Source organism: Oncorhynchus mykiss, chromosome 30 (genome assembly GCF_013265735.2).
Source record: "Oncorhynchus mykiss isolate Arlee chromosome 30, USDA_OmykA_1.1, whole genome shotgun sequence".
NCBI lineage: Eukaryota > Metazoa > Chordata > Actinopteri > Salmoniformes > Salmonidae > Oncorhynchus > Oncorhynchus mykiss.
The window spans coordinates 19,231,070-19,257,827 of NC_050570.1; the positions used below are offsets into that span (position 1 = coordinate 19,231,070).

Here is a 26,758-nt window from a genome sequence, read left to right on the forward strand (position 1 = left end):
TATACCGATGTATAAGTAGGACAAGTGACATCCCAGCAACTGTGATAAAAAAACACTTTCTATCCGAGTTGTGCCAGTTAGTTCTATAAGGAATCCTTGGGACATCCCTAACCTTAACCCTTACAGGTACCTTAACCATTTTACATTTCAACATCTATAGAGCCCCACAGTGCTGGTGTCATAATACCCATAAAACCTAGCGGTCAAACAGGGAAATGGTTTGTCGTTTTTTTCCACCATTCATTTTTCCCATAGGTAATTTTAGAAACAATTAAAATAAGGGCTGTGTTTCATGTAGGCTTACCTTGGTGGAAAAACGATTGGAACCATTTCTGTTTGACCTCTAGGTTTTATGGGTATTATGACACCTCCACTGTGGGGCTCTATAGAAGTTGAAACAAAAATGGTTAAGGTACCATTTGGGTAGGGGTTAGGGACATCTCAAAGTTTCTGTATAGCCAGCATAAACTAGTAGCTAGCTGGGAAGGGCTTTTGACGACTGACTGAACTGAACTGTCTCCACTCGACTCGACTCTCAGCTGTGTGACATTCATCATCAATTTGGGCACCAGGCATGGCCATTTAACCTCTCCTGAAGCACACGGTAAGAATAGTGACATTTATTTTTGCTTCTGTTTTGATGTTAAGTTTATGGAACTGTCATAAATAATGCACTGTGCCAAATGGTGACGTAAATGTGCATAATACAGTATGTACTGCATTAAAATACATAAAGTTGCCAAATATTTTCAGTTTTGTAATTAAGTCATTTTTTGTTATTGTCCTGCTATACCAACCATAGCAAGCTAAAGTAGGACAGCAGGAGTAGCTAAAGTGGGACACTCTTATTTATAGGATTTTCCTATGGAGGAAAGGGATCCAGATTATATTAGGGACCCCCTGTACTTAGGTTAGGCAGGGCTCTGGTTCTAATGGTACTGTAGTACTGTAATTTGAGTGAATTCAGAAAAAGTGGGACACTTTTTGCATTTCTGTTTTCTGTAAACCCTCTTCAGACATCTATCCAACATATTAGCCCAACACATAATACATTTCTGAAATCCTCAGATGTTTCCTAATCACACAAAATGTAATTGTCATTGGGGTACAATAATAATGGTGTCCCAGTCTACCAATTGCGAACTGAAAATATGGTTTTGACTCAATATACACACATGGGTGTGTCATGTCTCCTGTGAATATGAGGCATGATTTTTTTGCAGTTAGGAAACATCTTGAGGATTTCAGAAATGTATCATGTGTTGGGCTATTATGTTGGATAGATGTTGAAATAGGTTACAGAAGACGGAAACGCAAAATGTGTCCCACTATTTCCGAATTCACCCTACACAATTAAATACTAGGTCACCTGAAGATTTTCTCAGCATCTCACTTAAGCTTTTCTCTTCAACACCATTAGTCCTTAAATCTACACTGAGCAAAAGTAAACACAACATGCAACAATTTCCAAAATTTGACAGAGACAGTCAGGAAATCAGTCGATTGAAATAAATTCATTAGGCCCTAGTCTATGGATTTCACATGACTGTGAATACAGAAATGCATCTGTTGGTCACAGATACCTTAAAAAAAGGTGGGGGCATGGATCAGAAACCAGTCAGTATCTGGTGTGACCACCATTTATCTCATGCAGTGCAACAAATTTCCTTTGCAAAGTTGATCAGGCTGTTGATTGTGGCCTGTGGAATGTTGTCCATTCCTCTTCAATGGCTGTGTGAAGTTTCTGGATATTGGTGGGAATACGCTGTCGTACACATCGATCCAGAACATCCCAAACGTGCTCAATGGATGACATGTCTGGTGAGTATGCAGGCCATGGAAGAACTGGGAAATGTTCAACTTCTAGGAATTGTGTACTGATCCTTGCGACAATGAGCAAGTGAATTTATCATCCTGAAACGTGACGTAATGGCGGTGGATGAATGCCACAACAATAGGCCTCAGGATCTCGTCACGGCATCTTTGTGCATTTAAAGTGGCCATCGAAGGTGAGCATTTGCCCACTGAAGTCGGTTACGATGCCGAACTGGAGTCGGGTCAAGACCCGGTGAGGACGAAGATTACGCAGATGAGATTCCCTGAGACTGTTTCTGACAGTTTATGCACAAATTCTTTGGCTGTTCAAACCCAGTTTCATCAACTGTCCAGGTGGCTGGTCTCCGATGATATCACAGGTGAAGAAGCCAGATGTGGAAGTCCTGGGCTGGCGTGGTTACACGTGGTCTGTGGTTGTGAGGCCGGTTTGACGTACTGGCAAATTCTCTAAAATGACGTTTGGAGGCAGCTTATGGTAAAGAAATTAACTTTCAATTCTCTGGCAACAGGTCTGGTGGACATTCCTGCAGTCAGCATGCCAATTACACGCTCCCCCAACTTGAGACATTTGTGGCGTTGTTGTCTGATACAAGTGCACCTTTTAGAGTGGCCTTTTGTCCCAAGCACAAGGTGCACCTGTTTAATGATCATGTTGTTTAATCAGCTTCTTGATATGCACACCTGTCAGGTGGATGGATTATCTTGGTAAGAATAAATGCTCACTAACAAGGATGTAAAAAAAATTGTGCACAGAATGAGAAATAAGCTTTTTGTGCATATGGAACATTTCTGGGTTTTATTTCAGCTCATGAAACACGGGACCAGCACTTTACATGTTGTGTTTTATCGTTTTTTTTCTCCAGTGTAATAACAATCTCTCCCTTTCCCTCCCATAGTGCTGGCACTGAAATAGAATGTGTTCCATTGTCTCCACCTACCAATTTCCATGTACTGTTGAGTGTTGTGTGGCCCATTAACAGCCATGTGATTACACTTTCCTACCTTCTCTCTTAAACCGAGGACTTCCCCGCCCCCACCTTTTCCTGGATATTATACAGGCGTCTTCCCTTTCCCACCCTGTTCCACACCTCTTGCCATTTGTTTTTAACCACTGTTTATCAACCCTTTGGCTTCTGCTTGACTAATAATTCCATTTCAACATTAGGATGTTTGAGAGCCTGCTCGGTGAGAATCAGATGACTACCATGTCTGGCCTCACCTCCTCCATCCACTCAACAGTCAAGAGTATGGCCAGCAACTCCATTGCTCTTTTTGTCACTGCCACCTTAAACTCAGGAACACTAAAAGCTGCAACTGCCGTCCCCATTTTAGGGTCCTTAGAGCCATCTGTGAATATATTCAAGCAAGCATTGTACACGTGTTAATTGTTCACTTACAAAATGTACTTGATCTACTCCTTCCTCTCAAGCAACCCTAAGTCTGTCATTAGCTGAGGGAGGAACCAATGTGGGATAGCAGGAAAAACCACAGAGGGGCTGAACTCCTTCCCAAACAGCCCCATCTCTCTTGCATTGCCATTACCTATCCTCAGTCTCAAATCTTCCTCCTTCTCTTAGCTCCCTTCTCCCGCTTCATGTGTTGCTGTTGAAAGGCTGAGCTCTGCCCAGTCGTGGTCCTCCCCATAACACCTCCTCTTTCCACTTTCTTTTTTCAGGGAGAAAATGAAAGATACAATCTGACATATATTATAACGTGTACGCTGGGAAGCAAGTACAGGGAGTGCAAAGGTAAAAATAAATAGTACAACAAGCATACAGACATGGAACAGAGTCAATAACACCTGAGGAAAGAACCAAGGGGAGTGACAGATATAGGGAGGTAATCAGGAAGGTGATGGAGTCAAGGTGAGTGTCATGAGGCGCAGGTGTGCGTAAAGATGGTGACAGGTGTATGTAATGATGAGACAACTGGTGATGTCGAGTGCCGGAGAGGAGGAGCAGGAGTAAACGTGACATATATTTAGAGAAATTTAACATAATAGTTTAGTGCCATCGAGCATTCTGTGAAAATTACGCTTGAATGCTTGTGTGTAAATCTTAAACCAGATTGTCCTAGCAGAGTGAGTGAATGCAAGGAAGATTGGCGATGCAGTCACTACTGTGTATTGTTTGTGAATAGTGTATGGGTGGGAGAATAGTGAACAACTGTTACACTGTGTATGTGTTTGCACATGTAGTCAACCACTTGTGTGAGTCAGTGGAGAGATTGAAAGTAGGTGGTCAAATATTTGGATAGTTTTATGAAGCTATTAGGATGATCGATAGTAGTATGTCTCTCGTAATAACTTCAGCCACACAAGGCACTGAGTGAGCCATGTACTGTACTAATAGGACTAGGCTGCTAGAGGACAATGGGAGCCCTGTGAGGGGTTTCTCTCTGTGGGAGAGTAGGCTGGTCATGCCGTGGCCCATGTCTTCTGACTCTCATACACTGGCCCATGCAACACACGTCACACAGCATCACACACAACGTCACACAGTGTCAGTCGGTACCCAGACACGTACAGGCCAGCCACGGTGTCACTGGCCCCCAAACAGCTCAGTCCAGGGTGGCTGCAAGTGGGGCCGGAGGCTGCCTGCCTTTAGGGTCAGGGGTCCAGGGAAGCCCTGTGTACCCTGTCTGGAGGCCAGTTCCCAGGCTGGCCTGACCCACCATTCTCATCAGTCTCCATGGGTTTAGGAAGCATCGACAGGCAGTGGGAAAGGTTGTGACCCCTGGCCCTCCCCTGGAGACAGTTGTGACCCCTGGCTATCCCCTGGGGACAGTTGTGTTGCTCTCAGAGGGGAATAATGTCATCCTTCTGCTCACAACACTTCTTCTGTCAAAGTGACAGGCACGGCTCAGATCAACTGGACCAATGAGAATACGTCTTCCATTTCACAAGAGTTGGTTTGGGATGCAGAGAGAGCGAGGGCTGTTCAATGGCCCAATCGATGCAGTTTGGCGCTGCAGTGTTCAGATTAAGTAAGAGACTGTTTGTACTGCGTCTGCTGCTTGGGGATGAGAAAGCCACCTATCTGATTGATTGACGGTACTAAGATCCTACAGATATTATAGTCCAGAGCAAGTCTGTGGAAAAGGAAGTTTGTTTATCTGAGGGGCCAGAGGAGGGGTACTGTTCTTCCTGAGATCTGATACGTTAAATACACAGCACAGACTGGGGTACTGGACAGAGGGGTCACCTCTCCCCCTGGCTTGACCCCTGGACACCTGGCCTCCAGCGTTCCCTCTTGGGGACCCACATCACTCTCCCCCACCCTCCCCTCTGTCTCTCTGCCACAGAACCAGGACAGGGATAAGCAGCGTGGAGTGTTGCGGGACAAAAACAGGAGAAGCGCAGTGCTGTTATTGCTCCACTGTGGGGGAAAAGGCACATTCCAGGAAATCTCCCACTTCCTGTCTGCAGCCTCTGGACTCCACAGCACCTGCTGTTCTCATACCTGACTGGCTGGGCTAGAGACATAAAAACTCAGGGAGGATGGGACAGGACAAGAGATGAAAGGACAGGAGAGGAACGGAGAGGAAACATAAAACCCTACATCAAGGGGACAGAACAGCAGCAGCTCACTCACTCACAAAGAAGATAAGAAAGGAAACACTCAGAACAGCACTATAGGGATCTAACTATCAGAGCCAACAGGGTTTTACAGATCAGACAGTCAGACTGTGTGATATGGTTTGAAGCTGCTCTGTTTAAGTGAAGAGGATTAAGAGGTCCATGTCACAGAAAGTCTACTGTACTGTTGGAGAACAGGTTGTTTAGTGGGTGTTATCAGAGCTGTGTGTGTGTGTGTGTGTGTGTGTGTGTGTTTGTGTGTGTGTGTGTGTGTGTGTCATAGAGTTCACTGCATGGTCGGGAGCGCATAGAGAAGAGCAAGGCAGAAGAGAAGAAGCCCAAAACAATAACAGAATCATCAGATTTAAAAAACTTAGGGGCTGATCCGGGAGAAAATAACGGACACGAGTAGAGAGCTGTAGGAGCCAGTGGATAAGGTTCAGCCACCATAGGTCTATCTGGCAAGAACAAAGTCCTGGGTATCTTCAAACAATAACCATCAAGTGCCATGATGAAACTGGCTCTCATGAGGACTGCCACAGGACACAAAATACATCACCAGGCTGTGTAAGGGTTATTTGACCAATAAGGAGAGTAATGGTGCTGCATCAGATGACCTGGCCTCCACAATCACCCGACCTCAATCCAATTGAGATGGTATGGGATGAGTTGGACTGCAGAGTGAAGGAAAAGCAGCCAACAAGTCATCAACATATGTGGGAACTCCTTCAAGACTGTTGGCATGAAAAGCATTCCAGGTGAAGCTGGTTGAGAGAATGCCAAGAGTGTGCAAAGCAGTCATCAAAGGTGGCTACTATGAAGAACCTCAAATATATTTTATATTTGAGCTTTTCAGTACTAGTTTATGCTTTCAGTACTAGATTCATTCTCTGATCCTTTGATTGGGTGGACAACATGTCAGTTCATGCTGCAAGAGCTCTGATAGGTTGGAGGACGTCCTCCGGAAGTTGTCATAATTAATGTGTAAGTCTATGGATGGAGGTGAGAACCAAGAGCCTCCTAGGTTTTGTATTGAAGTCAATGTACCTAGAGGAGCACAGAAGCTAGCTGTCCTCTGGCTACACCCTGGCGCTGCCCTACAGAGTGCTGTTGAGGCTACTGTAGACCATCATTGCAAAACTGTGTATTTTAATCAATTATTTGGTGACGTGAATATATTTAGTATAGTTTTATCTAAAAAGGATAACTTTTTAAATGTGTCGCTATGTTATTTTTTATGAAATTCACTAAGGAGGATGGTCCTCCCCTTCCTCCTCTGAGGAGCCTCCACTGGTCTATAATCAGTAGGGGAGATTCCAGATTTACCTGGTTTTAATATAACTGAAAATGCTGTTTGATACAAAGTACTGAATTTAGTGAAATGTGTGTCGTCATTTCTGTAAATACGGGAACAACTTTGTCCCAAAATGTTGAATAGATTTCTATGGGAAAGCCATCCATTCCTGGTGCTTTTCACAGCACAAATGTTTTAATGGTATCAAATACTGTATATATTTTGGGGTGATCTCTGTTTTTAGTGATTATTTTAGTCTGCAGATAATTGCTTCAGCGTTGTTGAGTCTAAGAAAGCTATAGGAGCCGTCCTAAATACGTTCAAGAGTAAAAATGTGCTCAACAAATCGCATAATAAGTTGAATCGACTCAATAATGTGTGCAATAATAGTGTTTAACATTATTTTTGAATGACTACCTCATCTCTGTACCCCACATATACAAGTATCTCTAAGGTCCCTCTGTCGAGCAGTACATTTTAAACAAAGATTCAACCACAAAGACCAGGGAGGTTTACCAATGCCTTGCAAAGAAGGGCACCTATCATCAGTAGATGGGTAAAAAAAAAGCAGACATTGAATATCCCTTTGAGCATAGTGACTTTGGATGGCCGAAACCTCCGAAAAAAATATAGACCTCCGCAAGTCTGGTTCATCCTTGGGAGCAATTTCCAAACGCCTGAAGGTACCATGTTCATCTGTACAAACAATAGCCCGCAAATATAAACACCATGGGTCCATGCAACTGTCATACCGCTCAGGAAGGAGACGTGTTCGGTCTCCTTGTTGCGAAAAGTGCAAATCAATCCCAGAACAACAGCAATGGACCTAGTGAAGACTCTGGAGGAAACCGGTAGAAAAGTAACCATATCCACAGTAAAACAAGTATTTTTTTTCCAACATCACCTGAAAGGCCGCTCAGCAAGGAAGAAACCACTGCTCCAAAACCACCATGATAAAAAAAACAGACTACGGTTTGCAGCTGCACATGGGGACAAAGATCGTACTTTTTGGAGAAATGTCATCTGGTCTGATGAAACAAAAATAGAACTGTTTGGCCATAATGACCATTGTTATGTTTGGAGGAAAAAGGGGTAGGCTTGCAAGCCAAATAACACCATCCCAACTGTGAAGCACGGGAGTGGCAGCATCATGTTGTGGGGGTGCAAAGCTGCAGGAGGGACAGGAGGGAAAATTATGTGGATATATTGAAGCAACATCTCAAGACATCAGTCAGGAAGTTAAAGCTTGGTCGCAAATGGGTCTTCCAAGTGAACAATGACCCCAAGCATACTTCCAAAGTTGTGGCAAAATGGCTTAAGGACAACAAAGTTGTGATGAAGTGGCAAAGCCCTGACCTCAATCCTATAGAACATTTGTGGGCAGAACTGAAAAGGTGTGTGCATGCCAGTTACACCAGTTACACCAGCTCTGTCAGGAGGAATGGGCCAAAATTCACCCAACTTATTGTGGGAAGCTTGTGGAAGGCGACCTGAAACGTGCCAGTTACACCAGTTAAACAATTTAAAGGCAATGCTACCAAATACTAAATTCTGACCCACTGGGAATGTAATGAAAAAAACAAAAGCTGAAATAAATCTTTCTCTCTACTATTATTCTGACATTTCACATTCTTAAAATAGTGGTGATCTTAACTGACCTAAGACAGGGAATTTTTACTAGGATTAAATGTCAGGAATTGTGACAAACTTTAAATGTATTTGGCTAACTGTAGGCACCATTTTTGATTTGTTACAATTATCCATTTAACAGTGGGGGGATTTTTAAAAGAAAGTACCTAGTAGCAGGAAAAGCACCATCTGGTGGTCCAACAACAAATTACACATTTCTCTGAACAGGGGGGAAAAACATGACCAAAACAATACTCAGAGCTGCAGCTCCATACTACTTATCAAACATGGACAACTGATACTATATACTGGTTGTTGAGGTGGGATGAGCGTGGGGCGTGGGATGTGGGGCGTGGGGGGGGGGGGGGGGGGGGGGGGGGGGGTCTGTAGGTAGCTTAAGACCATTTCTTTTGATTTTTAATATCTAACTCATTGCTAGAAAAAGCTCTGTCCAAATCGAATGTTAGGTACTATATTATATGAATCCTACAAATAAAAATTGACCATTTGGGTGCAATCAATTAGCTTAATTTCTCAGATCAAAGTATACAGTATTTCCACAAAATAATGTTGCAGGAATGCTAATCTTATCTGTTTCTAACATCATAAACTATTTCAGAACAATCTGTTATGGTGGGTGTCGTAATCCTCTTTCTTGTGATTTTTGAGGTGAAATGACCCCAAATACATACAGAGGGGAGTGTATGTTTTGGTAGTTTCATTGTTGGGCTGAGATGTGAGAGACCCTGTACAAAGGGATTCATGAAGAAGACAGTGACAGACCATTCAATGTCCAAAATATACTAAGATTAACAGTCCAATGTGATTGTGTACAGTAATGATGGTCGAGGAGAGACGGAAAGCAGAGAGAGAGAGAGATCCACCTTCACAAGGAAATGTGACCTGTAGTTCTGCTGAGCTCTGTTTATACCTCAAATGTCAGTCTGTGTGGTTGTGGTGATTTAAGGAAACAGGAGGATAAGGAAGGGGTTTGTTGAGCGTGAAATCGAAGCCTCATCTCTTGCTCCCACCAGCAATTCTGCTGCACAGTCACATGTAGTTAGCAGTGACCGCTAGTAACACACTGTTGCTTTCTCTGACCACCCCTGACCTGCTGAGTGGCCATCCATGCATTCAGGCAACCTGCATCACTGCTTCACAGTTTATCAGCCATGAAGCTGGAACATGACCCGTGGTTGTGTGTACATGTGATGTGCTATTAGTGTGTGCTTATTACAGTGAGGTAGACAAATAACAGTTTATTATCCATGTCACTTTTAAGGTTTGCATGAGAGATGCAAGCATGGATGTCTATACCTATTTTATCCCTGAATCTTTTTAATATGGAATTTACCTAAACATTGTTGATATGGTGTTGGAAAATGTAGGTCTTTGGATGGTCTGTGTTTGTTTGACCAACACAACTATTAGCAGGTCTGTGGCTCAGTATTAAAGAGCAATTCCACAATAACAGAGTGATATTGAGACTCATATTTTTCACTTTAAAATGTATGTCAAACAAAAATCAATGATTGCAAAGTTAAACAAACCATACAACTCTATGCACAAGGATGACTTACATTTTTACAAAAGCACATTTACTTGAAGAACAGTGCAAATGCAAAGTTTGTTCACAGAATGACGGCACAAACGGCATAAACCGTGATTCTATTACCAAACTTTGCATCAGCACTGTGTGTTTTTGTGGCATATTATAAGCTAGTTTTGACACTGACACACCAAACAATGTGTCTGTTTGTGTTAGAGGCACTCTGAATCCTGTTTGTTTTATTGTTTATCAGACATGGCACACTCTCTTAACCTATATTCTCTATTGGAATTACACAGGTACATGTATTATTGCATTTTTGTTTATGACTGCTCTTCCTCCTGTTATTGGTTACAGGAGAAAAAAATGCTCCAGTTTAACATTTTAATAGACTACAGTTACATAACATGTATGCCTGTTATGCATTTATGTCCACTAGTACTGCTCCCTTGGCTTGTGAAGTGTTGTTGTAATGTGCCCTATTATCTCTCTCTCTCCCACCCTCCTCTCCCCTTCTTAAAGATCAGTTATGAAACTAGGCGAGTCATAAAATAAAGCAGTGTTTGAACTCAGTTTTCACATGGCAGCGTTATTAACCTGCAAAACACCAGTCTCAATGTTAACAGTGAACAGGCAACTCCGGGATGCTGGCCTTCTAGGCAGAGTTGCAAAGAAAAAGCCGTATCTCAGACTGGCCAATAAAAATAAAATATTAAGATGGGCAAAAGAACACAGAAACTGGACAGAGGAACTCTGCCAAGAAGGCCAGCATCCCGGAGTCGCCTGGTGTTTTGTAAGTCAACATTTTGAGATGGTAGCTCATACGAATATAATGTATTTGTTTTCCTATTTGTAACATTGTGTGGTGATTTTCACCTCCCCATCACTCTGGGGAGGAAATAGTCTTCCTGGGGCCCAGAGATTTTCCTGATCTGGTAGGCTAATCTAACCAGGTAAATAAGCTGTAAAAGAATTGTTTGATATGGGCTATGATGGGACCAGATTTTTTTTTAAATCAGGTCAGATGCTTTAAAAACAAACTCCTGGGAAAAACTACTGCCCCTCTGGAAGATAAAAACATTACTTTGTTCCTCTTTTCAACGCTTTTGACAATGAAAAGAAAGAAGCTTGTGCAGAATATTCCAAAACATGCATCCTGTTCGCAATAAGGCCACCAAAGTAAATTAACTTTATGTCCTGAATACAAAGTGTTACATTTGGGACAAATCCAACAAATCCACATCACTGAATACCACTCTTCATATTTTCAAGCATGGTGGTGGCTGCATCATGTTATGGGTATGCTTGTCATCGACAAGGAGTATGACGTTTTTTTAGGATAAAAAGAAACAGAATAGAGCTAAGCCCAGGCAAAATCCTAGAGGAAAACCTGATTCAGTCTGCTTTCCAACAGACACTGGGAGACAAATTCACCTTTCAGCAGGACAATAACCTAAAACACAAGGCCGAATATACACTGGAGTTGCTTACCAAGAAGACATTGAATGTTCCTGAGTGACCTAGTTACAGTTCTGACTTAAATCGGCAATAAAAATCTATGGTAAGACTTCAAAATGGCGGTCTAGCCATGATCAACAATCAACTTGACAGAGCTTTAAGAATTCTTTAAAGAATAATGTGCAAATGTTTTACAATCCGGGTGTCAAAAGATCTTAGAGACTTACACAGAAAGACTGAGCTGTAATCTCTGCCAAAGGTGATTCTAACATGTATTGAATATTTATGTAAATGAGATATTTCTGTATTTCATTTTCAATAAATTTGCTAAAATTTCTAAACACATTTTCACTTCGTCAGTATTGTGTGTAGATGGGGTGAAAAAAAATCTATTTTATCACATTTTCAATCAGGGTGTAACACAACAAAATGTGGAATAAATCAAGGGGTATAAATGGTTTTTGAAGGCACTGTATGAGTATTTTATTTTTAAGTTGTGGGAATGTGTTCCATATAAAACAGCTCAACATCTCAACTCCCCAGTGAATTAACATTATACCTACGTTTTCAGTAGAAATGTGCTTTTACCACATGTACCCTAATGATTTGCATGACACTGAAAGAAATTATGCATGGTTTGTTGTAAGGTAGACCTACTGTAATTTTATATTCGTATTAGCGGGGTAATCATACATAAAAGTGTATGGACATATTATGTAAATAGAAATGTATTCCTGATAACTCTATTCAGTGACAATAAGCCCTTAGGATCTGTGTTTGAATGGCCCTGTTATGTAGCCCTATGGGCTATGGGTGATGGGCGACAGGTTCAACGTGCAGGTCAGACAGAGAGTTGTAAGGCTGAGGTGTCCCTGTTCCATGTCATGAGGGTCTAAGGCTGCGTTTACACAGGGAGATCAATTCTGATATTTTTCACACTACTTGGTCTTTTGACCAATCACATCACATCAAGACAGATAGAGCTGCTTCTTGGCACCTGGAATATGATACTGTGCTCTGTTCTCCCACTCTCAGTGGCTTGTATTCATGACCAGCAAGCATCCCTTGATTAAAAAAGTATAAAATAATAGCCAATCAGCCTTGAGCTAAACTGAGTGAGCTCAACTGTGAATGGTGCTGGTGTACCAAAAAAAGGGAAGCCAGTTTGGATTTGGCATCACACCTATCAAATTGAGAGCGTACATCATTGACAGAAGAAACTTGAATTGTTGCACCTCGTTGTGTTGTCCTCTGGTGGCTGGCTAGCTAGCTAAAATTGTCCCTTTCCTAAATGAGCCATGGATGGAGATAGAGATTTGGACTTGTAGTTTTACTTAATTTTCCGTACTGGCCAATGATTATAATGGCGATTCTGATCCAACAGTTAATTCATACATTTTTGTGCGCCTGGCCTGAGAGGTTTGAAGTTCAATATGTAGCTAGATGTACAAGGCTAATTTTAACTAGCTAACGTTAACCATGAATGGAAGTTAGGCTAGCGAGCAAGCATTTTAGCCAGGTAGTCTTGGACAACAAAAAATAAAAGCGTGTACTGTATGACAGAGTGATAGACCGTTTCATCAACATGAAAGAGAGGAGGACGGCATTGGTGTTTCTCTACAAGTAGGGTGAGTCAACATGTTTTTTCTTCATGCACAAACGCGCGCGCACGCACACACACACACACACACACAAATCAGAACCATGGACAGCCACATCATATTTAGCTTACGTTGATTGGACTAAATTGTTTTTGGTATATTTTAGTTGTCACTTTATTAGACTAAGCAGAAGTGATTTGAAGATGTTTAATTTTAAATGGAATAGTGGAGGCAGCTCCTGTTTTTTTTTTGCGACTTGTGGTAACTCTCCGTGGTTCTAAATCAATAGTTGTTCAATTGTCTTAAATGTGGGAATCATTAACTGGCTTGACCATGCTGTAGGTCATGTTACATACAATATGCTTTGTGGACTCACCTGACAGAGGTTGCTCTCTGGTTTTGTAAAGAAACAAAGGTGTGGTGGAATTTATTCTGCACTGTCTTTAGGCCATTATATCACGATCGCAAGGCATGTGGACAGGTCATAGAGCAAACAACGCAATAGGTTAGGTTATTATATGGCTTTTTTTTGGCTTCCGCAGTGATTTTACCCACACACCGCTACTGCCTATGATATCAGAGCAGTTTGGTTATAAAGCACATAGGTCAATAACCTAGAATAGAGGCAATGTTCAGCACAGCCCAATGACTGGTAACAAACCCACCGGGCCTTTCGATAGTAGGTCGTTGAACTATCTGAAGCAATAGCAGATCAAGAGAGTAAATCTACAACGATGATGTGGTTTCCAAGGAAAAATAGAAAAGCTGACCAAGCACTCCTCCTTCCCATTTTGTCTTATATTCTTGCGCTTTCTTGTGAGGTTAAAATGTTTCCTTTCTAGCTCACTTTTTATTTCTTGGCACTGCAGTCATGTGTCAGTACGCCGTGTCATTACGGGTCATTACGACACAAAGGAGAACTGAGTGTGTCTGTCAAAACACTGTCATTTAACAAACTCCCATAGCTACAACCCATGGAAGGAAACTGACACTCAATAGTCATTCATAGAAATGTGTTTCTGTGTTGACCTAAAAGTACGGAATAATGGTGACTACTACGCCAACCTTTTTAAATCAAACAGGGAGGGGAGTGACGGGGCTGATGTCCAGGTGGGCAGTGCAGGGGGGTGTACAGGACAGTTATTCATATGCATGGTCAGCACTAGTGCAATCTGGCATGTCAGCATCTCACCCACTTGCAGTCAGAACCCTCCAGCCATAAAGTGTTTGCATATTTAGTGTGTCGTGCAAAATTATTCAGCCCCTTTACTTTCAGTGCAGCAAACTCTCTCCAGAAGTTCAGTGAGGATCTCTGAATGATCCAATGTTGACCTAAATGACTAATGATGATAAATACAATCCACCTGTGTGTAATCAAGTCTCCGTATAAATGCACCTGCACTGTGATAGTCTCAGAGGTCCGTTAAAAGCGCAGAGAGCATCATGAAGAACAAGGAACACACCAGGCAGGTCCGAGATACTGTTGTGAAGAAGTTTAAAGCCTGATTTGGAAACAAAAAGATTTCCCAAGCTTTAAACATCCCAAGGAGCACTGTGCAAGCGATAATATTGAAATGGAAGGAGTATCAGACCACTGCAAATCTACCAAGACCTCCCTCTAAACTTTCAGCTCATACAAGGAGAAGACTGATCAGAGATGCAGCCAAAAGGCCCATGATCACTCTGGATGAACTGCAGAGATCTACAGCTGAGGTGGGAGACTCTGTCCATAGGACAACAATCAGTCGTATATTGCACAAATCTGGCCTTTATGGAAGAGTGGCAAGAAGAAAGCCATTTCTTAAAGATACCATAAAAAGTGTCGTTTAAAATTTGCCACAAGCCACCTGGGAGACACACCAAACATGTGGAAGAAGGTGCTCTGGTCAGATGAAACCAAAATTGAACTTTTTGGCAACAATGCAAAACGTTATGTTTGGCATAAAAGCAACACAGCTGAACACACCATCCCCACTGTCAAACATGGTGGTGGCAGCATCATGGTTTGGGCCTGCTTTTCTTCAGCAGGGACAGGGAAGATGGTTAAAATTGATGGGAAGATGGATGGAGCCAAATACAGGACCATTCTGGAAGAAAACCTGATGGAGTCTGCAAAAGACCTGAGACTGGGACGGAGATTTGTCTTCCAACAAGACAATGATCCAAAACATAAAGCAACATCTACAATGGAATGGTTCAAAAATAAACATATCCAGGTGTTAGAATGGCCAAGTCAAAGTCCAGACCTGAATCCAATCGAGAATCTGTGGAAAGAACTGAAAACTGCTGTTCACAAACGCTCTCCATCCAACCTCACTGAGCTCGAGCTGTTTTGCAAGGAGGAATGGGAAAAAATTTCAGCTTTCGATGTGCAAAACTGATAGAGACATACCCCAAGCGACTTACAGCTGTAATCGCAGCAAAAGGTGGCGCTACAAAGTATTAACTTAAGGGGGCTGAATAATTTTGCACGCCCAATTTTTCAGTTTTTGATTTGTTAAAAAAGTTTGAAATATCCAATAAATGTCGTTCCACTTCATGATTGTGTCCCACTTGTTGTTGATTCTTCACAAAAAAATACAGTTTTATATCTTTATGTTTGAAGCTTGAAATGTGGCAAAAGGTCGCAAAGTTCAAGGGGGCCGAATACTTTCGCATGGCACTGTACCTCTCTGAAAGCTTTGGATATAAGTTCCCTTTAGGCACAGATCTAGGAGAAGCTATGTTAGAGGAAATGTAAAACTGACCTCCGCATGTAAGAACCTTGTCATCCTACTCTTATAGGCAGTTCTAGGATCAGTTTGTATAACCCATGGTGTATCGTTGCCTGTGTGCTCCGCAAGATTACTGTGAGACAATGCGACCCCAGCCCGGTGGTCGCCCAGAGGGGAGGAGCTCTGAGTGTCTTAGTGGGGTTTACTGACAGGGGTGATGTTATTCCTCTGGAGCCTGGCCGGCTATATGAATCACTGCAATATGAATCACTGTGCTGCTGAGGCCAGGAGGCCACTGGTAGAGCCTCACATAGGGCTCTGGGAACAGTAGATCAGAGACCAGGCTGAGACGGGCTGCTGAGACAGGAGAGAGGAGAGGAAGGGGCAGAGAGAAGGGGCAAGGCAAGAAGAGAGAGGAGAGAAACACAGGAGGAAGGGGAGAAGATAAGAGTGAGGAGAAACACAATCCATGGGGATAGAGGGGAGAAAAGAGAGATGGAAGAGCATGTAGCAGTAAGGGGAGAGTACAGGAAGAAGAGCGAGGAAAGGAACAGGTGGGGGAGAAAGGGGGAATGCAAAAAAAGTGGAGCGGGGAGTAACACATGAGGAAGAAAGGGGAGAGGAGTGGAACAGGGGAGAAACATGGAGGGACAGGGGGGAAGCTGTAATCTACATGATTAAACAGTCACAGAGATTCCGCCTGTTAGTAGGCACTGACTTTGTGCTCTTTGATTTCTCAGCTCTTAGGTTTTATGAAGCTATGACCGATCATAACCCAAAGTCATACAAACAAGCAACTCCTCTGGCATTATGGCATCTGCACATTACATTGGAAAACCCAGTGCTGACTCTGGAGAAATTCACCATTTTACATACACACTGCCCCCTACTGGACCTTGGACAGTGTGGTAAAAACAAACAAACATGCACACACACTAATCTGCATGTGCAGACAACATAATTCACACACAGACAGATACAGCATGACACCCGGCCCACCTACACACAGGCACAAAGTGTTCCGGACCCAACGTAATCACATTAATGTCAGTAGTAGTGGGAGTAAAGACATCGGGAAGTGATCACTCCCTGTGTCTCTCAGACAGACAGACAGACAGACAGACAGACCCACCCACCCACCCACCCCAGCCCGGTGGCTCTCTGGCTCTAACTGGTGCCAATGCTTTAATAGTGAGGATGAATCTTCTTTGTTTGCTCATGTCAAGCTTAAGGAAGGCACTCAGTGCTATTCTTTCCATCCAGTCCAAAATATAATTATTCTTCCTAAGTTGCACTGAGAAATCTTCTGATGATTCATTGTTTTGGGCTTCTTCTCTTCTTAGAGGGCTTCTCTATGAGCTCCTGACCGTGCTGTGAACTCTCTATGACGCATACACACATAGAGACAGAGCGAGAGAGCTCTGATAACACCCACTAAACGGCATATTCTCCAACAGTACAGTAGACTTTCTCTAACAGTGACCTCTTGATCCTCTTCACTTGAACAGAGCAGCTTCAAACCATCCCACACGGTCTGGCCCCATACGGTAATAAAACTAAATCTTTGCTCAAATGCATGTAATGCCTGACAATATTCCAAAAATGCATGGCTGTGACATCTAGTCTACAGGGTGGCCAAAGTGCTTCCTAATTCAGCTTCTTAAATTACTCTTTAGATATTGATCAATGGAAGATCCTTTTTTTGGCCACCAAGCCAAAACTTTGGCAGTGATATATATATATATATATATATATATATATATATATATATACACATCTGGGAAATTCATCTCCTTGTGACAGTGGGAATGGAAGCTTGTTGTGTGCAACATTTCTAGTCTGTCTATCTATGGGTAACACGCTCGACCTGCTCAGTTTTTCACCACAAAACACCAGAAAAATTGCAAAAAGAGTAAAACCAGTTCATCTGCTTTTACACGATGATTTGACTATTAGATGTTCAATGTTTATTTTCAAATAAATATTAAAAAAGGAATCGTTTTAAATATTCCACGTGTATCCTAAAAAAAAATTTTAACGTTTGGGGATGTCTGATCTGTAAAACACTCTTTGCTCTGCGATGTCTATAGATAGTAAGTTCTATTTTCTCTGTGAGTGTGCTGCTGCAGTCCTGTCCCCTTGATGTAGAGTTTGATTTTTCCTCTCCCTCTGATTTCCTTTCCTATCCGTTCCTTTCTTCTCCTTTCATTTCCTATCCTCTCCTTTCCGTTCCTCTCCTTTCATCTCTTGTCCAGTCCTGTCCTTTCCTCCCTGAGTTGTATGTCTCTAGCCCAGACAGATCAGCCAGTCAGGTACGAGAACAGCAGGCACTGTGGAGTCCAGAGGCTGCAGACAGGAAGTGGGAGATTTCCTGGAATGTGCCTTTTCCCCCACAGTGGAGCAATAACAGCACTGCGCTTCTCCTGTTTTTGTCCCGCTCCACTCCACGCTGCTGATCCCTGTCCTGGTTCTGTGGCAGAGAGACAGAGGGGAGGGTGTGGGAGAGTGATGTGGGTCCCCAAGAGGGAACGCTGGAGGCCGGGTGTCCAGGGGTCAAGCCAGGGGGAGAGGTGACCCCTCTGTCCAGTCCCCCAGTCTGTGCTGTGTATTTAACGTATCAGATCTCAGGAAGAACAGCACCCCTCCTCCGGCCCCTCAGACAAACAAACCTCCTTTTCCCAGATTTGCTCTGGACTATAATGTCTGTTGGCGCAGCAGTAGGATCTTAGTACTGTCAATCAAAATTATTTATCATCCCAATGCAGCTGACACAGTACAAACAGTCTCTTATTTAATCTGAACAGTGCAGCTGGGAAACTCCACTGTGACACTGAGACTGATTTTTGACTTTAAAATGTATGTCAAACTAAAACCACTGATTTCAAATTTAAACAAACCATAAAACTCTGTGCACAAGGAATAGTTTTAACAATTTCCACAGACAATTGTACAAAAACACATTTACTTGAAGAACAGTACAGATGTAAAGTTCGGTAACAGAATGACGGTTTGTGTTTTTCTGTTAACATTCTCTTGACATACATTTTAAAGTGAAAAAAATGGAGTCTCAGTGTCAATCCGTTATCGTGGAATTTCCCAGCAGCAAACTGCATCCATTGCACCATAGATCTTAGCCCTCTTTCTCTGCATCCCAAACCAACTCCTTGTGAAATGGAAGATGTGTCCTCATCGGTCCAGTTAATCTGAGCCGTGTCTGTCACCGGGGGCAAACTACCTGCCATCCACGACACCTACAGCACCCGATGTCACAGGAAGGCCAAAAAGATCATCAAGGACAACAACCACCCGAGCCACTGCCTGTTCACCCTGTTACCATCCAGAAGGCGAGGTCAGTACAGGTGCATCAAAGCTGGGACAGAGAGACTGAAAAACAGCTTCTACCTCAAGGCCATCAGACTGTTAAACAGCCATCACTAACACAGAGAGGCTGCTGCCTACATACAGGCTTACAATCATTGGCCACTTTACTAAATGGATCACTAGTCACTTTAATAATGCTTACATATCTTACATTACTCATATCATACTGTATTTTATACCATCTATTGCATCTTGCCTATGCCGCTCGGTCATCGCTCATCCATATTTGTCTGTATTAGGTAATTGTTGTTGGATTATTTGTTAGATATTACTCCACTGTCGTAACTAGAAGCACAAGCATTTCGCTACACTCGCATTAACATCTGCTAACCATGTGTATGTGACAAATAACATTTGATTTGAACTCCTTGTGAAATGGAAGATGTGTCCTTGTTGGTCCAGTTGATCTGAGCCGTGTCTGTCACTTTGACAGAAGGAGTGTTGTGAGCAGAAGGATCACATCATTCCCCTCTGAGAGCAACACAACTGTCCCCAGGGGAGAGCCAGGGGTCACAACTGTCCCCAGGGGAGAGCCAGGGGTCACAACTGTCTCCAGGGGAGAGCCAGGGGTCACAACTGTCCCCAGGGGAGAGCCAGGGATCACAACCTTTCCCACTGCCTGTCGATGCTTCCTAAACCCATGGAGACTGATGAGGATGGTGGGTCAGGCCAGCCTGGGAACTGGCCTCCAGACAGGGTACACAGGGCTTCCCTGGACCCCTGACCCTCCAGACAGGCAGCCTTTGGGCCCTGGCCCCACCTGCAGCCACCCTGAACTAGGCTGTTTGGGGACCAGTAACGTCATGGCTGGCACCGACTGACACTTTGTGTGACGTTGTGTGTGATGCTTTGTGACGTGTGTTGCATGGGCCAGTGTATGAGAGTCAGAAGACATGGGCCACGGCATGACCAGCCTACTCTCCCACAGAGAGAAACCCCTCACAGGGCTCCCATTGTCCTCTAGCAGCCTAGTCCTATTAGTACAGTACATGGCTCACTCAGTGCCTTGTGTGGCTGAAGTTATTACGAGAGACATACTACTATCGATCATCCTAATAGCTTCATAAAACTATCCAAATATTTGACCACCTACTTTCAATCTCTCCACTGACTCACACAAGTGGTTGACTACGTGTGCAAACACATACACAGTGTAACAGTTGTTCACTATTCTCCCACCCATACACTATTCACAAACAATACACAGTAGTGACTGCATCGCCAGTCTTCCTTGCATTTTCTCTCTCTAGTCTAACTAGGACTATCTGGCTTAAAGGTCCAATGCAGACATTTTCATCTCAATATCAAATCATTTCTGGGTAACAATTAATAACCTTATTGTGATTGTTTTCAATGAAAATGGTCAAAGAAACAAAAATAGATTCTTAGCGAAGATACATTTCTAAAGCAAGAATTTTGCTAGGACTGTCTGGGGTAGGGAAAAAACTGAAAGCTAGCTGTTATTGGTTTTGAACTCCCTTTCTTATTTGCCTAGTTAAGGAAAGGTTAAATAACAACTAATTAACCTCCTGGGGATGTCACCAGGCAGGCCAAAACTCCATTCCATAAAAACAGGCTGAAATTTGAGGTTGATCGTTTCAAACAGTTCTTACACTAAAAGGGCTTTTTCATAATTTGAACAATTTCACAGTATTATTCCAACCTCAGTGTGTAAATATATATAAAACACAGACAATCACATTTGTTTTTACTTCGTTGGGCATTTAATCACAAGCATTCATGCGCAATTTCCATGAAAATCTCAGTAGTCGGTCAATTATTATTTTATGATTTTTCTGTATTTTGTCAGATTGTATCTAAAATGAAACATTTTAAGGGGAAAGGGGAATGAGGAGGGGTTATGGGGAGGACTGCGAGTGCAGTAGGCGGAGCTCAGCTAATCAACAGCGGGACGAAGGAAGAGGACGTGTGAAAGACAGGAGGAGGAGGAGGGGGAGGAGGTGGAGGATTCGAAAGCGGGGGGGGCAACACAAACAGAGCTGTGACTGATTGTGTGTGTAGTGGAGGAGAGCATATTTTACAGAGCAGGACCGCGCCGTATGTTGCTGGGAACTGGAAACATTTCTTGCCTGGATGGACTGTTAGCATCATTTGATGAGAGAAGCGCTGACAATGAGATTCGCCTGGAAAGATACAATGGTAAAAAGTTACTCCGTTTTCCGTGCTGCAGACTTTTGTTGATTTTGCGGTTTGAGAGTCGGCTTTTAGAGAGGCTGGGAAGGGAGAGGGTATTAGGCTTGGGGAAGTAGTGGATAAAGGAAAGGAGGAGGGGACAGCGAGAGGGATACATTTGAACATTTAGTTGTAATTTTTTTCTCACCCTCGACGCCATCGTGGTGTACTTTAAATAGTCTTCATTAATCTCTTGCGCGTAAACGTTTTGCGTAAAGACGCGCTCTGGAAATGTTACTCTGGCCTAATATGACAGTTCGTTTTTCGCTGAAGACAAAACACTTGTCTCTGCGCCGAGAGTGAAATGAGGCCTGAGGTGATCTCTCTACCGGTCCTAGTCGTCCCTGAGGCGATCTCTCTACCGGTCCTAGTTGCGTCTGGAGCAATCTGAGCACAAAGCCAACACCAGATAAGCCCAAAGACTTGACACCGTTGTTGTTACCTTGAGCGTATTCTTTTCACATATAGTTAATTAAACCAGTGTGTGTTATGTGATGTTGTCAGTAGAGGGTTGAATACATACTGCTCCTATATTTGCCCGAGTTTAATAGTCTCTTCTGTAGTCTGCATCTCACCTCCACTGGATTGCAACATCCTTCCAAACTGGAGCCTGTCCAGCAAGTCTGAAATGTGAGTTTATATCTTGGGGTCATTTACTATACCTTGTAGTATCTAAACTCATTCTTATTCACAGCTGTATCTTTCTCAGATTTGCAATTGTATTATAGGCCTTTTAGATGGGTCCTTTTTAGAGGCTAAAATGTACACTGTACATAACTTGTTTAATCTCTCTTTTTACAACTCAGCCCAGGGCCTTTGGTACACCATGTGCCCCAACTTGGTCTACAAAGCAGGTAGACTTTTAAACCTCTGTCTGAAAAACATTTCTGCCTGGCACAAAAAAACAGTCTCTGTGCACATACTGTGGACTCAGCAGGCTGGGCCAGTGAGCAGAAGGACCTCCTGATATTGTTTTGGAGTGGACTAGACTACATAACTCAGAGTTAAGTATTTAACTCACAGAGAGGCAGCACTGTATGGGAAATTAATGGGAAATGCATACATGCTGGGTCATTTTTATCTCCTGCACTCAATTACTCCTCTGTGGCCTTCTTGCTCTCTCTATTTCTCTTTCCACCAGAGCCCATTGCCATCACACACTGTTTATCAGTGTCTGGCTGATTGTTTGGGGTGGGTTCCCTGCCTGGCCCTGTGTGCTTTGTTTTTGATAGAACCCAAACAGCCACCCACAACCGCCCCGGGCTAAGTGCCATTGGCCTTCAGAGCTGGCCATTGAGCCTGACCTTTAACTCTAGCTGCCACCACTCTGTTTGGGGAGAGAGTGGACTTTGTCCTGCTGTTGTGATGCTGGTGGAAAGTGAGAGTGTGGACTTGGCTGGAGTGCGCTGTCATCTAAACAGCTCCTCTTTATGGGTTTAAAATGAGCCCTGGTCGCCATCACACTGGATGTGGCTCTGTTCCCTGCCTTTGTCCCTGACTGGGCATATTTTAGAATTTGAGAGGGTAAACTGCTGTTCTGTGCCTGTGTGCTCTGCATAACTGATGTGTCGCCAATACGGAATCAGAGCCAGAGAGTAGAGACTGCACAGTGAGGAGTACAGGTTGAGAGCTTTAACTTCCTCGTTGTCCAAATCACTAAGGACTTAAAATGGTCCACTCACGTGCACAGTCGTGAGAACTGCGCTACAGCTCCTCTTCTCCCTCAGGAAGTTAAAGGTTTTACAGCCGCACCATTGAGAGCAACTTGACTGGCTGCATCACTGCTTGGTATGGCAACAGCACCGCCATCGATCGCATGGCGCTACAGAGGGTGGTGCGGACAGCCCAGTACATCACTGGGGCTGAGCTTCCTGCCATCCAGGACCTCTATATCAGGCAGTGTGGTAGGATGGCCATGAAAATCATTATAGATTCTAGCCAGCCAAGCCATAGACTGTTCTCTCTACTTCCGCACGGCAAGTACCACCGGTGTATCAAGTCTGACACCAACAGGCTCCTGAACAGCTTCTATCCTCAAGCCATAATACTGCTAAATAGCTTAAGGAATGGCTGCACAGACTGAGTTGACCCTTTTATTTTTGTACTGTCTCTATGCACACTCACAGGACTCTACACGCACACTGACACTCCAACACACACACAACATGCACACATTTGTACTGACTATGCAAACACACTCACAAACAATCACCATTTACATTGCTGCTACTCAGTTTATCATATATCCTGATGCCTAGTCACCTTCCACTATCAACACACCCTATTGAACACCTTTGGGATGAATTGGAACGCCGACTGCGAGCCAGGCCTGATCGCCCAACATCAATACCCGACCTTACTAATGCTCTTGTGGCTGAATGGAAGCAAGTGGAAAGCCCTCCCAGAAGAGTGGAGGCTGTGGTAGCAGCAAAGGGGGACCAACTCCACATTAATGCCCATGATTTTGGAATGAGATGTTTGACTAGCAGGTGTCCAAGGCACAGTCCATCACCACTAAGAGGTGCTACTGAAATTGTATATGGTTATATTACTTAAATGATGGTGCAACACTAATCAAAATGATCTTATTTTAGAACAAATGCACTTTCTCCCTAGTCGGATAGCGGTCGCTGTCTGCGTTTCTGAAACATCACTGCACTGTTGAATTGGTGCTTTTTCCTAGACCATGTTGCTATGTGCATAATAGCAATGTTAAACAGCATATTGGGGTTGAGAACAATGCCGCGGAGGCAGCAGCAGAATGAGGAGATGGGAACAGACCTCGTCTTAATTGTCTAAGAAAAGTGAGGAGAGAGGAAACCCCAACTCCATTAGGTCTTTAATCAATAGCCTAACCGTTAAATGTGCCTGGCTTTATAAACTATCAATACATCTACAGAAATAAGACAGATCTTGTTCTGCTGCCTGTTTGAGTGTTTGTTTAATAACCCACTGATTCCGTGAGCACCAAGCCTCACACAACCACATGTCGGATAAGCAATTTCACAAATTCGGCTGTTATTCATCTTTGCTTTGATGTAATAAAGGCTTTACACTTTGTTGTTGTTAGAACAGCCGGTCTGGTATTATTTATTTCGTGTTTACAGCTTCCAAATTGTTAAATTATATTTATAATAATAACTCAAATTTTTCTTGATCTCTTATTATTATTATTCTAAGTAATTTCATTATCATTAGTAGGCTTAGTCTGGCAGCCTTGTATAACCACCATCAAGCTGTAGGCCAAAGAGAGCATCCTGTGTAGTCTTAATACAGTAACTCATTTATGTCTATATTTCAATACTTTCACTTACATTCATTCATGTCATCACATACCATCTGAGTCATTCATGATTTGAAATGCAATCAAGCATTTCTGTTTTAAAATAAAATTAAGCGACCCTTGAATAATTAGCGTAAACAATAAATAAACCGTTCCATTTCGGAAATTGCATTCACGAATGAATGCTGCTGTTTTTAATGTTTGCTGTCATGAAGGCTTTACAACAAAAAAACATTACAACAGACTCTGGTACACTTCTCATTAATTAGTGTTTACATTGTTCCAAACGATCATAAAAATGATATTGTAATCAAACAGCACCGGTTTCACAGCATTTGCTCTTTACCATCTTTTTCTTGATTTCGAACTTGATGAGCAACCAGTAAACATTCCCCCGTTTCAAGTTGATTTGTGATGTCCTCTGCATCCATTTTTCTGTCACATGTGTTTGGACTTCATCACCATTTTTATTTCTGTGATTATGATAAGCTAAAGGTCAGGCCTTATTGGTCACGTGCATGCGATGCATAGATGTGTCACAAAGAGAGCAATGTTTTCCCTAAACAAATGAGGGATTTTGGTAACAGAACTTTTCAGTCAGAAATGACTGTAGTTATGTTGCAGCTTCAGCAACATGGACATCGTGATAAACACTGAAGTTCTGTAGTGGTTGCTGCAGCATGGAGGGGAGCGAGACAACGGGTGCTCGTCACACAGTCACTTGCTGTCAATTTTTTTTAACACAATGCAGCAAGTCTGAGCACAATCAAATCAATTGCGTTTGGATTTCCTCTAGTCATTTGTGTGTCCTAATTATTTCATCAAACAGTGCGCTTAAAGCATCAGACAAGCTAAGTGCATATAGTTGATTTCAACACATAAGATGTCTATATATGGAAAAATACACATTTTTAAGTTTCGACCAATCCAGTGGTTAACTCTCTCCGCACATTTGGACTCATCAGACCAAAGGACAGATTTCCACCAATTTAATGTCCATTGCTTGAGTTTCTTGGACCAAACAAGTCTCTTCTTATTATTGGTGTCCTTTAGTAGTGGTTGCTTTACAGCAATTTGAACATAAAGGCCTGATTTCACAGTTACCTCTGAAAAGTTGATGTTGACATGTGTTTGTTACTGGAACTCTGAAGCATTTATTTGGGCTGCAATCTGAGGTGCATTTAAGGCTAATGAACTTATCCTCTGCAGCAGCGCTAACTCTGGGTCTTCCTTTCTTGTGGCAGTCCTCATGAGAGCCAGCTTCATAGCGCTTGATGGATTTTGCGACTGCACTTCAAGATCTTTCAAAGTTCATTACATTTTCCGGATTGACTGACCTTCATGTCTTAAAGTAATGATGGACTGTCGTTTCTCTTTGCTTATTTGAGCTGTTCTTGTCATAATATGGACTTATAGCCCTATCTTCTGTATACCAACTCTACCTTGTCACAACACAACTGATTGGCTCAAACGCAATTTAACATGGCACACCTTAATGGCACACCTTAATTGAAATGCATTCCAGGTGTCTAGCTCATGATGCTGGTTGAGAGAATGCCAAGAGTGTGCAAAGCTCTCATCAAGGCAAAGAGTGGCTTCTTTGAAGAATCTCAAATATAAAATATATTTTGATTTTGTTTAACACTTTTTTGCTTACTACGTAATTCCATATGTGTTATTTCATCGTTTTTTGTCTTCACTATTATTCTACAATGTAGAAAAGTATTTTTTTTTAAATAAGAAAAACCCTTGAATGAGTAGGTGTGTCCAAACTTTTGACTGGTACTTATACTTATATAGCTTAATTTTTTTTCTTCTTTTTGGATTATGTGTGTATTGTTTTTCTAGGTATTACTGCTCTGTTGTAGCTATAAACACAAGCATTTTACAGCACCTGCAATAGCATTTGTGTACGTGACCAATAAACTTTGATTTGTGGTCCTGTGTTCTAATCTAGAGGATGGTTTGTCTTTGTGTTAACAGCTCATTATGGCTCTCCCACAGAGCTCGGTGCAGGACCGGGGGGAGGAAGTGGAGGAGGGGGCCATATACAATGTGACACTGAAGAGGTGCCAGATCCAGCAGGCCGCCAACAAGGGAGCAAGATGGCTGGGGGTGAGTGGACCACTCTGCTCTTTCACTACAACACACTGGTTGAAAGCAATTGAACTTGTGAGAGACCTTGTCAGGCTCAAACAATAACCCTGCTGAATGCATTATGTCCATAGATAGATTTAATCTTG

General features: G+C 42.8%; 1 protein-coding gene across 5 annotated transcripts in view; it reads left to right on the top strand.

Moving 5' to 3' along the window:
- Positions 1-306: 306 nt before the first annotated feature.
- LOC110521487 (ral guanine nucleotide dissociation stimulator-like 1) overlaps positions 307-26,758 on the top strand; it is a 46,570-nt gene continuing 20,118 nt past the window's right edge. For 2 of the 5 annotated variants that reach the window (XM_021599068.2, XM_021599071.2), the window contains exons 1-2: positions 20,985-21,199; positions 26,499-26,630. In XM_021599068.2, the coding sequence (XP_021454743.2) occupies positions 21,155-21,199; positions 26,499-26,630 (177 nt within the window). In that variant the 5' untranslated portion in view covers positions 20,985-21,154. Of the gene's footprint in view, positions 605-20,984; positions 21,200-21,221; positions 21,863-26,498; positions 26,631-26,758 lie in introns of those variants that run through there. The other 3 variants (XM_036968956.1, XM_021599069.2, XM_036968957.1) reach the window with 3 other exon arrangements.